Consider the following 14272-nt stretch of genomic DNA (forward strand, 5'->3'; position numbering starts at 1 on the left):
TATATTTATTTGTAGAGTAACAATATCGAAAGACAAGGCAACGTATCGAATTCGCGGCTTTTTTGCTATTTCTTAAGATTGAAGTGTTTTGTGTCTTGTACGAAAGATATAATATTAATAACGAGGTGGTTCATTTTTATTTCTGTTAATTTTTTAAATTTATTTTTAATCTATACTGCATGTATTCGAATGATTATATCGTCACATCGAATCAGCCGAGCGTTTATTCAATCACGTACCAATTTTGGGACTACATATTTTCAAAACTCATTAAAAAGAAAGATTAGTATCGATAACTTTGAAATATTAATTAATAACTATATTCTGTTAGTTAATGAAAAAAATTCAACATAAAATGTTTAATATTATAATTGTTTTAATAAGAAATTAATTGAAATTAATTTATTTGCCTTTATTTATTTTTCTGGAAGAGGAGACAAACTGGAACTATAATTTTAAATGACATTAATAGAGATCCTTTATGTTATTAATATTCTTTTTCTTGGTTATTATATAGATATTTGGTTGCATCAAATATCTAAAAAGAAGTTTGATAGTAGTCGACAATGGTTGCAGACTTAAATTTATTAAAATAGAAGATAAGGTAAAATTACCAACGTGTTCAGTGATAGTTGTCTCGAAACCTTCAACTCCTGTTACAAAATTAATTGTCTGCACCAGTTTGACATCGACCTTGCCTGGACAGCTGGTGCCAGGTAAAAAGTATATATTTTATAATATTCCAAACTCAATTTATTTTAAGAAATAAACTACTATTTTGATAAACAATGTTAAAATGTCAATGGTTTTTTTAAGGCTTCCCGGGTGGAAGAGAAAACTAGACGAATTTTTACCGACGCCAGCGATGCTTTATTACGAAATAGAGACATTCCACAGTTCATCCTCAGGACATAAGCAGGAGATGTCTCCGGGCCCATCCAGATTCCATCTTCCGGAAGCAGATGATATTACACCAGGAATATTCTCTTTAGAAAATACATTTTCTTTGGAACATTCTTTTAGTGACATTACGTACAGTACAAAACCTATCATTCAAGCATCTGACATATATAACAAGGGAAACTCCTCTTGTAGACGTTCGCCAGATAGAGACAGTAAAAACGATACGACTGAGGACGAAGACGAAGAAAATTGGAAGAGCAAAAGGAACTTGAAAGACGCAAATTCGGATGATGATTGGAGTATACCCGATTTCTCAGAATTACCCGAGAATTACTTGAAATCTCAGGATGGTTCATCTAAACGAATATATTTTGGTATGAAAGAGGAGGACATGGAAAAGTCCAAGATAAATGATCATTCGAGCACCTATGATTCTATCAATAATCACGTAAAGATTATCAAAGAAGTATTGAAGAAGTATCCTTATTCAGTGAAAAACAAAAATATTCGCTTGAAGATCACACAGAAAAAAGCAAGATCTTCTGATGCCACGTGCAAAATAAAAGTATCTTATGTGATTTTGAAATCCGATCATTTGTTGCCGAGCAATAACAATGGAAATGATTCCAAGTGTAATGGCAATATCGACGGCGAGATTAATAAGTCCTCGAAATGCAACAAGTGCGATCTAAACGACAAATATACAAATCATTACAGAAGACACATGCAGGACGTACACAAGAAGAAGTTTGATCTGAGGAGGATTTGCGAACACTGTGGCTACAAAGGGACCAAGCGTCTTTTAATTTATCACCTTTATACCAAGCACAACGTGTCGCCGCCGAAAGGCATGTGTTTCCCGAAATGTCAGGAATGTTCATACATTGCCTTGACAAAGTTCCAACTGGTGCGACATCAGTTAAACAGTAATCATCGGCCTGCTTCTCGACATCGCTCTTTACCTATAGACCCACTCTCTATTGACGACATTCAATGTAGTCAGTGCACTCAGTCGTTCAGGTATGCCATCGAGCTCATCACTCACGAATTGAATACCGGACACAATGGTATGACGGACGATAAGAAGTCGAAGGGCAATATTTGTCCATACTGTAACAAAGTGTTCGTGAACTTGAAAAATCTACAAGTGCATCTAGATTGCATGCATAAAGATTTACATAGAGACGTCACCGAGTCTTCCTCATTCGCGCCAGCCATTCCGTTAGAACCGTCATCCAAGGCGGAGGCTTTCAGTTACGTCGCCAGCGACATAGCCACCTCCGTCGGCGTCAGAGATACGGAGACCGTTTCACAGAAACAAAAGATCATGAAGATAATTGCTAAAGCTGCGAGCGAGGATCAATACATCGTGCCGGATATGTTGGAAAGCATGCCACACAACATCAATTACAATGAGCACTATTTGGAGAACCAGAACATGATCGTATTAGTTGACAATAACGAGAATTATCAACACGTCGAGAACAGTCATCATCAGCAGCTATTAGATATCGCTGATGATGAAGAAATAGTGATGGATATGGACAATGGTATGATGAGGGCGCCTAAGAAATGGAAGAAAGAGTAGAGGAAATTATCGAGATTGTCGAGGAGGAAGTTGTGGAGGAAAAGGTGCAAGAGGTTAAAAAAATGTTGGAAGATTGCGCTGATAATTAAAAAGAGATAATACAATACATCGAGGAGCAAGCGGAGATAATGGAGTATGACAAGGAGCAAGGCAGTGAACAGAGCAATAGTATGGATAGCTAGCAGGGATTTGTCATTGAGGAAGAGCATGTCCAAGATGAGGAAGATATTGGCCAGATCACTGATAAGCAACAGATAATGCAGTTTCGAATGGGACGAGGATAGTGCTGAGATAATAGAATCATGAATAATACTGTAATGCTGGATTTTATTTGTATGCGTAACATGTTGTTAACTTTCATCATGACTGTAGTTTAATGTTAAATCAACAATTTAATAAAAATATTTATTTTACATTTTATTTTATTTATATGCTGTTGAGATATATATAGCAAATAATGAGAAATGAGTTTGGCACTTGTAATCTTTTAAACTAATTAATAAACTATTTCTACACAAGATCAAGGTTATAATAATGAGAACAAAAATCTCAAAAATTGTAAATGCATTAAGTTTAACATCTTTAATTGTGCACAATTGTATACGAAAATATAGATGAATAAATGGAATATTATAAACCTATATCACGAGATAGCCTTGGTGTTTGCGACGTTTTTAATTTCATCCTAACCTAAATTAGGAACTTCTTTATCATCCATTGGGGGATTTCTCGATGAGACATTTTAGAGCTTAATGTTTGCAAAAGAAAAGAAATTCATGTGATTGCCAATAATATAATCTGCAAAATAAAATAAATAAAGTGAAAATATGAGCGGTGGCGTCGTTCCAAGTAAATCAACTGTTTATATATCGAATTTACCGTTCAACCTAACCAACAACGATATACATCAGCTGTTGAGACATTATGGGAAAATTGTCAAGTGAGTTATAAGTATTTTATAATTCGTCGTACCGTATCTGTGACAAATATATATCTTGTTCAAATATTACGTATATTTATTTGCAGAGTAACAATCCTGAAAGATAAAGTAACGCGTCGTAGTCGCGGCGTTGCCTTTGTGTTATTTCTTAAGATTGAAGATGCAGCATCTTGTGCAAAAGATCTTAATAATAAGGAGGTAAATTTCTATTTTTGTTTATTTTTTAAATCCATTATTAATCGGCACTGCTTGCATTCGAAGGATTATATCATTTTGAGTAGTCAATAGAGCATTTACTCAATCACATGCCATTTTTGCGGTTGTATATTTTTAAAATTCATTGAAAAGAAATATCAGTATCGGTAGCTGTGAGATAATAATTAATGTTTTCTGTCAATAAATAGAAAAATAAAAAAATTTAATGTGGAATGTTTAGAATTGTTTTAAAGGGAAATTAATTCAAATTAATTTATTATCTGCCTTTTTTTCTGGAAGGAGATATATAAAGACAAACTATAATTTTAAATAACATCAATAGAGATTCTTTATATGTTGTTGATGTCCTTTCCCTTTTCTTGATTATTAGATATTTGGTCGCACCGTGAAAAGTTCAATAGCAGTTGATAATGGTCGCAGCACTGAATTCATACGTCGCAGGGATTATCCTGACAAATCACAGTGCTACGAATGTGGACAGCAAGGACACTTGTCATACTGTTGTACCAACAACGCATTAGGTTCCAGGGAACCACCAGCAAAAAAAGTTAGAATACGAAAGAAAAATGTGAAACAAGAAAAGTGCAACACAAGTTATTTTGATAGCGATAGTGATGAAGCGACAAGAGTACCAAAACGCCACTTCGATGACGTTGATGACTTTAATGATGATACAGACGAAGAGCTGGAAACGTTAAGTGCTGTTATTGCACTTGAGGTATAATTACGATTTTTCAATAGTTTAATTAAAACTTAAAGAAAGAAGAATAAGTTAAACTTTTTTAGAGTAAAAAATAACAACTTTTGTTTTTATTTTATATTTCAGCAAAGACGTAATGAAATGGAATGTAGAGAAACAACAGATGAATACGATAAAAAAGAAACTTTGACTGTACCAAAAAAACGTTATAAAAAGAATAACTATTTCAGTGACGAAGAGGATTTTAGTGAATAATGTGTATATATATATATATATATATATATATATATATATATATATGATGTATGTGTAAAATCTCGAAGTTATTGTATATTAATAAATATATATAAATATAAATAGTATTTCATTTTCAAATTATGAATTTCAAGCTATAATAAAAAAATACTCCAAAAGTATTCTTAATTTAATTTTACTGTCAGCATGGCAGGAGTATTAATAAATTTTTAACATATTTAGACAGAAATTGACTTTCTCATATATAGGCTTTGAGCTTAACACTTAACAAACAAAATCGCAAACTATCAAGTAATAATATTAATTACAATAGCATTTGAGTAATTATACAGAATGTCTCAGTTATAATAATTTTATTCATTTTATAAGAGAATAAAGAAATATTTCAATAAATTCAATGTTGGTCTTTTAATAAATTAATTTTAATAAAATTTAAAATTTACATTATTTTTCTGCTCTTACACTTTAAATATTAAATATTGGCCATTTTAATATACAACAGAATCCAAATTAAAATTTTGTTGAGAAAAAAATTATTTGGAGAATAATGTGTTTGCGTTAAAAAATAATTCGCGATTAGCAATCGGATATTTTTATAATACTTTTATTCAGAAAAAATTGATTCCAATTTGTGCTCAAGGAACTCACAATTGACAAAAACTATCAATCTTGAGACATGCTGTACACATTTCGATGAAAGTGTACAATTTATTATATTTATATATATATAAGCTATACCTCGTTTTATAATCCATTATAATTTAACATTAGAAAATATATTAAACAAAATAAAAAAGTTTAGGCGCATTATATAGCGATCTCTCATCTTCCAGCTGGATGAATACAAATTTAATACATAATCACAAAGAAATGTACATTATATTCACATACTAATCCTATATTGAAGATATGAATGTATCACATTTAATTTATGATACTATTTTCAGTCCAACGAGAAAGTTTGCATTTTAAAATACTTAAAGCAAGATTACTGCAGTCTATGACGCATACAATTAGACTATACAAGATTATATAACAAAATTAAAATTTGTGTTCTTTTCTATATCAGTCACATCCAGAATTTGAAATTAGTACTATAATCAAGCGCTCGTGACACTTATTGTAAGCATGCTTGAACCTTTTCGATCCATTCTTGCGCTGTGGCTGCGTCGGCAGCGCAGAAATTGTATGTCCGTCTATTTGTACGAAGCTGTAAAGAAAACAATTTCACTAATACGACATCAATAATTTTATAAAATATTACAAAAATAAGTTAATTTTGCAAAATTACAAAAAGAAAGTTAACAACCGCTAACATAACATCTTGTGTTCTGAACTTAATTTAATTGAAATTATTGATCTCAAAATAAGTTAATACATTTTTTATAATATTCATATTTTAACCGTGTAATTTTCTATCAAAATAAGATGTACACTTACATCAAAGAAAGATTTATCGTCCGTTTTCTTTGGTGGTCCGGGCATCGGCGCAGCTGGAGTAACAGATACTACCTCGGCCAAATCTATAATATATAATTTTGCAATATATATTTTATCTTTCTTCAAACTCACTTCTCTTGTATTATTTATATTCTTTTACTTCGATACATTTAATTCGATTACATACCTATGTAGCCTTTACAGTGCGAATCTTCCACTGCGTCGTAATATCTCAGTTGATGCTTTATAGAATCTAGTACAAACCATCTTTGTTTCCAGCCCTTTAATAGAGCTCCTCGTTTATAAAGATAACCTTCGTGCGTTCTATTTTCCGCTACGTTACTCGAAAATTGTTCATAATATTGTTGGGATGAAGTTTGAATAGTTGTTACACCTACGAAAGAAAGCTTATATTAATATAAAGTAGCAAAAGTGATTTGAATATGATACTTGCTGCTACGAAGATTATATGTGAACTAAATTATCTAATTCTATTTCAGATTAATAAAATTGGCACATACTTGAGTTCACGCTTCCGTTATCTCCACCACTTCTCGTAAGCGTATGAGTCTGAAGATTATCTGTCACAGCCTTGTATTTTGTGCAATTCTTTGGCACAGCGTCCGCGCATTTGTCGTGACACACGTGGCCGCAATCGATGCATCTTAATCCAGCCTTCACGGGACCCCATAACACGCCCGAACATGCGTCGCAATGAGTTGGCGTTGCAGAATCCAATCGTTCAAACCTTTGGCAAAATTAATCGTTCACATTTACGATACGTTCAATCAATTTGAGTGAATTGTATAGACAATTGATGATACCTATGTGGATGCGCGTATACAGAACCTTCGTTTCCAGTGGTGCTTCCACCGGCAAGTTTGCCGCGCAATAACAGTTCTAAAGTAGAACGTTTGTGAATCAATCGACCGTGATATCGTACAAGTGCCGTACTGAACGATGCGTGCCGCTAGAAAAAGAAAAGATCAATCACAATTATGTGGCTTTATAATAGTGAATATATTCGGACATGAAGTCTTAAGATATCTACGAAATATATAATGTAAGTTTTGTTTTTCGAACAAGAATAACTTGGCATAAAAAAAATTTTGGTAGGCATTTTCTGTTGCAACTTACAGCAAGGGAATCAGTGTTCGGTAATTCGAGTTTATCCCAGAGTACTTTCCATTTTTGTGGTAGGTGTCCCAATTCGGTTTCCAATTTGTGAATTTCCTCCAAAAGATGCGAAAACTGATCAGGTACCATTGTGTTGACGCCATCGTATCTAGAAAAGAGTGATATGTAATTTCGCGATTTTATTGCAAGCGCTAAATTCGGCATTTGAAGTAATAATCACCCCTGAGTGACGACTTTACGATTACTCTTGACTATGCCATCCGCAGCTTCGGCCTCTTCCTCCTGCTGGGAATCCTGTTGCAGCACTTCCAGATCATACGCTGGACCGTGTGCCAGTTCCTCTTCCAGATAAAATTGCCAGATATTCAGACTCGGCAGATGCGAGACTGGTCGTAGAACAGGATTTTCCGTGTTCGATGTATACATAAAATTGTAAAATAATGGACATCTTGCGTGTTGCTTCTCTATGTAATCGAATATACTTTGCCCGAGATTGCAGCCAAGTGTTTGTTTGTTTGTTCCCGCTAGTCTACCACCTGGATAGATCGTGTCGTCGTCACTACCGGTGTCCACGCCTTTATGATGACTCGTTAAGGAACCTCTTTTATCCTCGATGGCGGTGATGCCGCACTCCATTCTGTCGAACTCGCAGTCCAACAGAAATGTACGAAAGCGGCAGGACACCGAGTGATAAGCTAAGAACTTCAAATAGTACTCGTTGAACTCAAAGGCCAGAGGAAACTGTTTCTGTATTTGGTGTACTATGTCGAGGAACTGTAGAAACGTAGGTGTGAAGTTAGTCGTTTGCGAATTCGCAGAAAGATTGCTCCTATGACCAAATCTATGTCCGAACCCAAGCCATTCCTTCTCGATCAAGGTCCTAAAGCCGTCGATCGTTCGGTAATGCGGATCAAGACACACCTGCGCTATGGAGCAAACGGTGGTCGTGGTATCCCAACCATCTTCCAGACAAACAGCCACCGATGAACCCTGCATATCCATGAGGTCTATGACTGCTCCCGCCAATTGCATCAAGCTCTGCAGCTGCTGCAACCACTCTGAGCTCTCAATGAGTCTGTAGAAGCTCTGATCAGGTTCCACATTTGGTGAGCTAGGTACGCACGCTCGCATCAACTTCTTAAATGCAGTCTTCGTATGCCTCACGTCATAATATTCTACCGGAATGAAATCCATCTTAGGGGTGGATTCCGCCTTTACGCCTTTCATGTGCGCTTTCTCGCCTAGAATATAGAGAGCGGCACGTTGAAACGTGTGAACGCATTCCGTGCCGCTGTCGGAATCAGCGGAATGCCTGACAGTTCCGCGCTGGTGGTGAACGGAAGTCAAGGAAGCTTGTGAGTTGTGCCTTTTGTCCTTCAGGGAACCCCATCGACCGAAATTCTTAGGACCTTTGCCGCCTGACGAACTTAGAGTCCCGAGCGGTTTGTTGAATGGATTACGACGCGATTGTTCAGGCGTAGCGTTCCGATCTTCTGCCGCTAGTAACAGAGAATCTATACTTAGAGAGCTGTCGGACATACCCCAAGCGGAACCCTGTCGCAGTACGGAGAGCGGTGTCGCGGCAACAAGCGCCATCATGTATTTCTCCTGCTCCAAAGAGGAGGTAGTCTCTGAGGACGTGGTCTTTAGATTACTACCAGAGGTCGGATGGGGTTTTAGCATGCCCATTACGCCTTTTCCGTGATAACCTGCGCCTCTAATCAACAATGCCTTAGTTCGTGGATGTCGCCAAGTAACAACCGGCAGTCTACTGTGACGATGAAGTCTACAGAATCGCCGAATACTCTCGTCCGACACAGAAGTAGGCACAATCAGAAGCGCGGGATAGCTTCGACAGATCATGTAGGCGCAGTTCACAGAAGTCAGTCGGAAGGGCTCGTTGCGACGATTATTATGTGGTCCGTTCGAATAAAGGCCCAATCGGTACCAGTCCCTGACGTAGCTACGCTCAGATAAACGTTCGAGAGTCTTGGCGTCAGTCGGCGGTTGCGTCACCACGCCGGGTATTTCAAAATCGTCCACGCTGAGATCGTCATCGTGGCTGAGGTCGTTGTTGTCGGTCATCGGGAGACTCATTCGACCAGGTGATGTCATGTACTTATTATTGCTGTTGATGATATTCATGTTCGGTAACACGTACTTCTGCCGCTTAGACGACTGTTTCGGCTTGAAACCGGCCTTTCGCGCGGTCTTCAATAAAGTTTTCTTCGCGAAACCTTTCAGGGTGGCGTTTTTCTCCTTGCCCTTGTGATGCGCCGTCTGCGTGACCAAGACTTGACCATTGAACGCAAAATGATGAAAAATATGCGGTGGATATCTAGCTTTGTGTACCAATTTTCTTAGGGTATCAATGTTCTCAGGCGTAACTTCCTCATCAAAAGCCAATTTTATCAGCTGGAACGTGCAAGAGCGTAATTGTAGACCCTCCTGAAGACATTGATCTAAGTGTGCCAGGTGTTGCACCGCGACACGCTTCTCCTTGGTCAAAGACGTCACAGGGAAAGCACGGACGACCAGTTGCTCGCAGGCGAATGGATCGCAAGGTATACCCTTGAATACTATTCTGTAATTTGTGAGGAAAATTGCACCCTCGGCTGGCAAGAGAGGCGGTATTTTGGGTAATCCTGAGGAGCTTTCCTCCCTGCCATCCGGTAGCAGGTAAACGCGTAGGCCATCCATTATCACTTCCTCACCAGGCAACATGTTTGGTGTAAGAATCTTCGGCTTTTGTATCGGTGGCAGTCTCTTGCTTTCCCTGTGAACCGCCTCGAGCGTCTCGATGTGCATATGAACGACACCTGGGACCATTTGGTGCAGGCAACGCACGTGCTCGGCGCTGACGCCGCCCTCGGTGCACACACGATCGACGAATCGCGAGACCATGCGAATGACGGCACTACCGGTCTCACCTGGGTCGGTCTCCTCGAATCCGGATTCAGCGTCGCCGCTATCGCTCGCCACACTATTCGTGATGCTGTTACTGGCCCGTTCCTCGTCGTAGATGTGATCCTGACGATGAGTCTTTGAACCGATGTCCAACGGCACTAGCAGATAAACCATTCTGTTGGCGTAATGAATGGCCTGGCTATACATGGTGCTTTCCTCACTGTTCATGAGTTCCTTTTGCTTCTCGGGATCGATAGACATCCAAATTCGCATCTGATCCGCGGCTATCTCTAATGCTGACGGTTCCTGTGCCTGATAGATGGAATATCGGTCGCGGTATGGAAACTCCTTACCATCCCGTGGGCTAATAGGACTCAGAATACCATCGTTCATGAGCCTAGGTGGCGAATTGTCACCCGGCAGATACAGGCGTTTGATGTCTTTCTGTACGTCCAGATAGAACGCGTCTTCCCAAAACTGCTGATTCTGCCATACCGGATGCTCCTGAATGCAGGTATATGCGAATTGAATTACTCCGGTGCACAATTTCCTACAGAACGCGGTGGCGAGAGGCAGCAGCGCCGCGGCAACTCCGTGTTCATCCATCGACGAGTCATCTTGCAACGCACAATTCATTAGACGTACCACTAAATCGAACTGCTGATGTTCCAGCATAGCTTTATTCCCGACCACGTGCTGCGACAATTCCATACAGAGTGCCAATCGAGCCGCTTTGCTCTTCAGAGCTCGCAAAACGGCTGGAAACGTTTTGCGGGCGTCCGAAATCTTATTTTCGAATATACAGTTAATGCAATTGCGTAAAACTTCTAGCCTACGAGCCGAATTGCTAACCAAGTGTCTAGTGTCATGAACAAATGAGATGTGCGGACCAATAGGCACGATGCGAGGTTGAATCGGCCGCAGAGACGACAATCTGACTTTGAGATTATTTTTCGCGAGACCCTCGTCGATGATCGCTTGAACCTGCTCTGGATTAATACGTGGCAAGAGAGGCTGGTGAATCCTCGCAAACGCGCCCTCAGGTGGCTTCAGAATCTTCTGCACATACGGCTGAGGGTTCGGATTTTCATTCAGGTATAACTGTTGCGCTAGTTCTTGGATATGCGTCAGGATAACTCGATGATCCTGCGTCTCCTGTTTCAGTTGATCGCTCAAGTTACTGTACAATTCATCCCATACGTCGCAGGGCCTCCACGGCGGACCTCTTTCCGCGATAAAAGACGTAAAAAACATGCAATCCAAAACTCTCGTGGTGAAATCGCAGTCTGTTAAACCTCTCTCCCCTAGAAATGCGGCCTTGTGAAAAGTGATAACGGGTTTCGGGTGTATTCGTATCAACGTCAGGCAACTACGGTATCCTTGCAGCAGTTGAGCAAAGGTTCTCATGAATACCGCTCGAAGTTCTTTGTCGAGCATGGGGGAATGCGGAGCTCTGGTGGCAAGCGGAGGAAACGCATAATCCGCGCACGCCAGTTCCGGCTGCAACACCAGAGATAACGCGTCCTGTGTTTGTGAGAGCAATGGTTCCGGTAGCAAAGCAAGCGAGACGCCATCCGGCACTGTTAGGGAACCTCCATCCAGATCGGCAACTATTACATCCATCTGTAAACACGAAAATCGTGTAACAAAAATTCAAATTAAAATAAGACTTTCGAGCTCACACATAAAAATAAAATCTTACAAGTTCCGCAACTTCGTGTTTCAATGAACTGTGTACACCCATAATAAACGGAGTTGGAGTGCTGAGTATTTCGACTAAAGCCGCTGGCAAAAGAGGAATGTAAACATGTGAATATCTGAATGGATACATCAACGCTGTTAGGGCGCGACATCCCTCGGTCAGTCGAGAATAACTGGCTGAATGGAAAAGTATTTTGTGTTCTGTCATGACGGCACAAAATAATACTAGTACATTGCGAATACCTAGAAACAGCATTTGTGTCAGTAACATAATCTTGAGATAACATAAATTGTACAAATTGCATGCTTAATCATTATTATGTTCCTACCTAGTTGCTGAAATAATAAATTTACACTAGTATGAGTTATAGGAAGGGAAGGACTAATTGGTGGTTGAAGTGCTTGACGATCCCCTGCTCCGATGCTGAATCGTACCTGTGGCCCACCAGCAGGAGGTACTTGAATACATCCTAATATGTTTCCGACTAATGTCTCCAACGGTATACCGAGATTTTCCACGTACACTGTATATATAATGCCAAGACAGTTCTACAAAAGCAATAAATCATAAATAAATTAAGATGAGAGATAATATTAATTGCAATAAATGCATAATTAAATGTATAATTCACATACTCTAAATGTTTCTATGTAATCGAGTCTGGAAACCAGCACCAGACACTTAGGTGCATACATAATGCTATGATGTGCAATAGTCGGGATCGCCCTGACCAAAGGGCGGCTATCACCGTCCACGGGATCCTCTTCCTCGTCTACAGGTTTGCTTGGCACAATCGATATCGTTTCGTTGAAGCACATGCAAGCACAGTAATGCCGATTTGCATCAATATCCGTTAATATTGAGACAAAAAATCGTGGCTCCTGCCTCTCTGTTGATAAGGCCCATCCTTGTGGTTGACAAAACTACAAGATGGTATGTAACGTGACAGTAAGTTAAATACTATTGATACAATCAAATTTGTCTGTGCAAAGAGATAGCTTTACCCATTCTATGCCCTCAATGAAAGGTGTATCTGTCCAATCTTTCTCTGGGAATCGTTGTAATATAGCCCCACTACTTACACCACCCCCTATAATTGCAATACAAGTATGTAAACAGAAACATGTTATATATTTGCCGATGCTAGTTAATGGAGCAAGTTAGTGGAGCAGCTAAGAATTCACTATGTGTATCCATGTGGAAGATTAAACTACATCTATTGTTTTCAATCATACTTTGCTTAATCTTCTTCTCTAATGTCATTTATTTTAATGTGAAAACTGAATTACAAAAAAAAATATTAAAAGGTCAAGCGCAAAATCTCGAGTGTGACTCACTTTCTTTCTCGTGATCGTAGCCGACCACTACAAAGTAGTCGGCTAACCGAGACATCTCGGTGTATTCGTGGGGCTGAGTCGGGGTGGTTGCGCTCAACATCCCACGTCGTGTTTGTTACACGTGATCTCATGGACCTTCGCGATCTGCCTCGATCGCTCGTGCCTCGATGGCTCAGCTCCGGACTCGGCTCCTACTACCTTGCGCGTCAAGCGTAAGGAGCGCGCGGACGACGACGCGCCGTCAACGCAGAGTTCGGCGATTTGAAAATGTCCCGAGCATTGCTCCCGGCGATCGTTCCGCGTCACGATTCCTTTCGTTCCGTTAATGCGCGATCAACGTCAAGCCAAGGAATCAACGCGTGAGCGACACGGAGATCTCACGTTAAGAAAAAAAAAGAAGACACACCGACGTGCGAGGAAGTTTCCGCGTGCACGAACACTTTGCGATCGTCGTGCGCGCGCGCCCCGTGCGGGTTTTTAACGCGACATCGCGTCGCCACTGCCGCGTCTCGTAATGTTTCCCGCGGATCCGCCGAATAACAATGCCACACCCCGAAACCTCAATCCATAACCTGCCAAAGTCAAACGCCACATCGAGTGTTTGTTGAGCTCGCGTACGGGTCGACGAGACATCTTACGATCAAGGATGCTAATTTCGGACTTCTGCCACATAGGGTGCGATCCACTTGACGCTAAAAACGCTTCGAAGCGTTCTTTGATTGGCCAATTTGTAAAATTCTTCGTTCTGATTGGTCAATTAAATGTTTCAAAGCATATATTACTGGATCTTTCTCATTCTTTTTCTCCTTTACTTTTTAAAATCTCATTTCCTATCTTTTTTCACACCGGAGTTGATAAAAAATGGCAAATTAATTAAAAGTGGCTTTTTGTGACCACCAGAGAGGAACCAAGAGGAACCTGAGAGTGGCCACTGCGGTCTTTTTCGTGCGACCGATATTTGATTAACATCAGCGCCAAACGTGGATATAAAGCCCGTTTTACATTAATTGCAAGCAGCCAGTTGCGACTTACGACATCCAATAAGCGCTTAGTTTCTAGTTAAAGCTCGACAGTCATTGGGTGTTGCAAATTGCAACTGGCGACTGCGATTAATGTAGAACGAACTTTACATCCACGTTTGGCGCTG

At 39.7% G+C, this 14272-nt stretch overlaps 2 protein-coding genes and 1 pseudogene across 2 annotated transcripts; 2 read left to right on the plus strand and 1 right to left on the minus strand.

Annotated features, from left to right (window-relative positions):
• The first annotated feature begins 20 nt into the window (after positions 1-20).
• LOC105831949 lies at positions 21-3132 on the plus strand (annotated as a pseudogene).
• On the plus strand, positions 2525-4639 carry LOC105831954 (zinc finger CCHC-type and RNA-binding motif-containing protein 1). Its single transcript, XM_012672474.3, has 4 exons — positions 2525-3431; positions 3518-3629; positions 4018-4365; positions 4474-4639. Exons 1-4 carry the CDS (start codon positions 3319-3321, stop codon positions 4600-4602), a joined length of 702 nt encoding a protein of 233 aa, XP_012527928.1. The 5' UTR covers positions 2525-3318; the 3' UTR covers positions 4603-4639.
• Positions 4640-5414: 775 nt separating this feature from the next.
• LOC105831951 (myotubularin-related protein 13) lies at positions 5415-14048 on the minus strand. Its single transcript, XM_012672469.3, has 12 exons — positions 13126-14048; positions 12793-12878; positions 12424-12711; positions 12117-12336; positions 11789-12030; positions 7400-11709; positions 7180-7327; positions 6867-7012; positions 6564-6790; positions 6230-6436; positions 6043-6125; positions 5415-5812 (listed from the first exon to the last, which is right to left on the minus strand). Exons 1-12 carry the CDS (start codon positions 13223-13225, stop codon positions 5720-5722), a joined length of 6150 nt encoding a protein of 2049 aa, XP_012527923.1. The 5' UTR covers positions 13226-14048; the 3' UTR covers positions 5415-5719.
• Between the last annotated feature and the right edge of the window lie 224 nt (positions 14049-14272).

Source organism: Monomorium pharaonis, chromosome 4 (assembly GCF_013373865.1).
Source record: "Monomorium pharaonis isolate MP-MQ-018 chromosome 4, ASM1337386v2, whole genome shotgun sequence".
NCBI classification, from domain to species: Eukaryota; Metazoa; Arthropoda; class Insecta; order Hymenoptera; family Formicidae; genus Monomorium; species Monomorium pharaonis.

Coding starts and splice junctions, on each gene's coding strand:
- LOC105831951 (XM_012672469.3), bottom strand. CDS start 13,225: ATGTTGAGCGCAACCACCCCGACTCAGCCCCACGAATACACCGAGATG. Junction 7,013..7,179: donor CGAACACTGATTCCCTTGCT/GTAAGTTGCAAC, acceptor TTCTTTTTCTAG/CGGCACGCATCGTTCAGTAC. Junction 5,813..6,042: donor ACGATAAATCTTTCTTTGAT/GTAAGTGTACAT, acceptor TTTTCTTTACAG/CTTCGTACAAATAGACGGAC.
- LOC105831954 (XM_012672474.3), top strand. CDS start 3,319: ATGAGCGGTGGCGTCGTTCCAAGTAAATCAACTGTTTATATATCGAAT. Junction 3,630..4,017: donor AAGATCTTAATAATAAGGAG/GTAAATTTCTAT, acceptor CTTGATTATTAG/ATATTTGGTCGCACCGTGAA. Junction 4,366..4,473: donor GTGCTGTTATTGCACTTGAG/GTATAATTACGA, acceptor TTTATATTTCAG/CAAAGACGTAATGAAATGGA.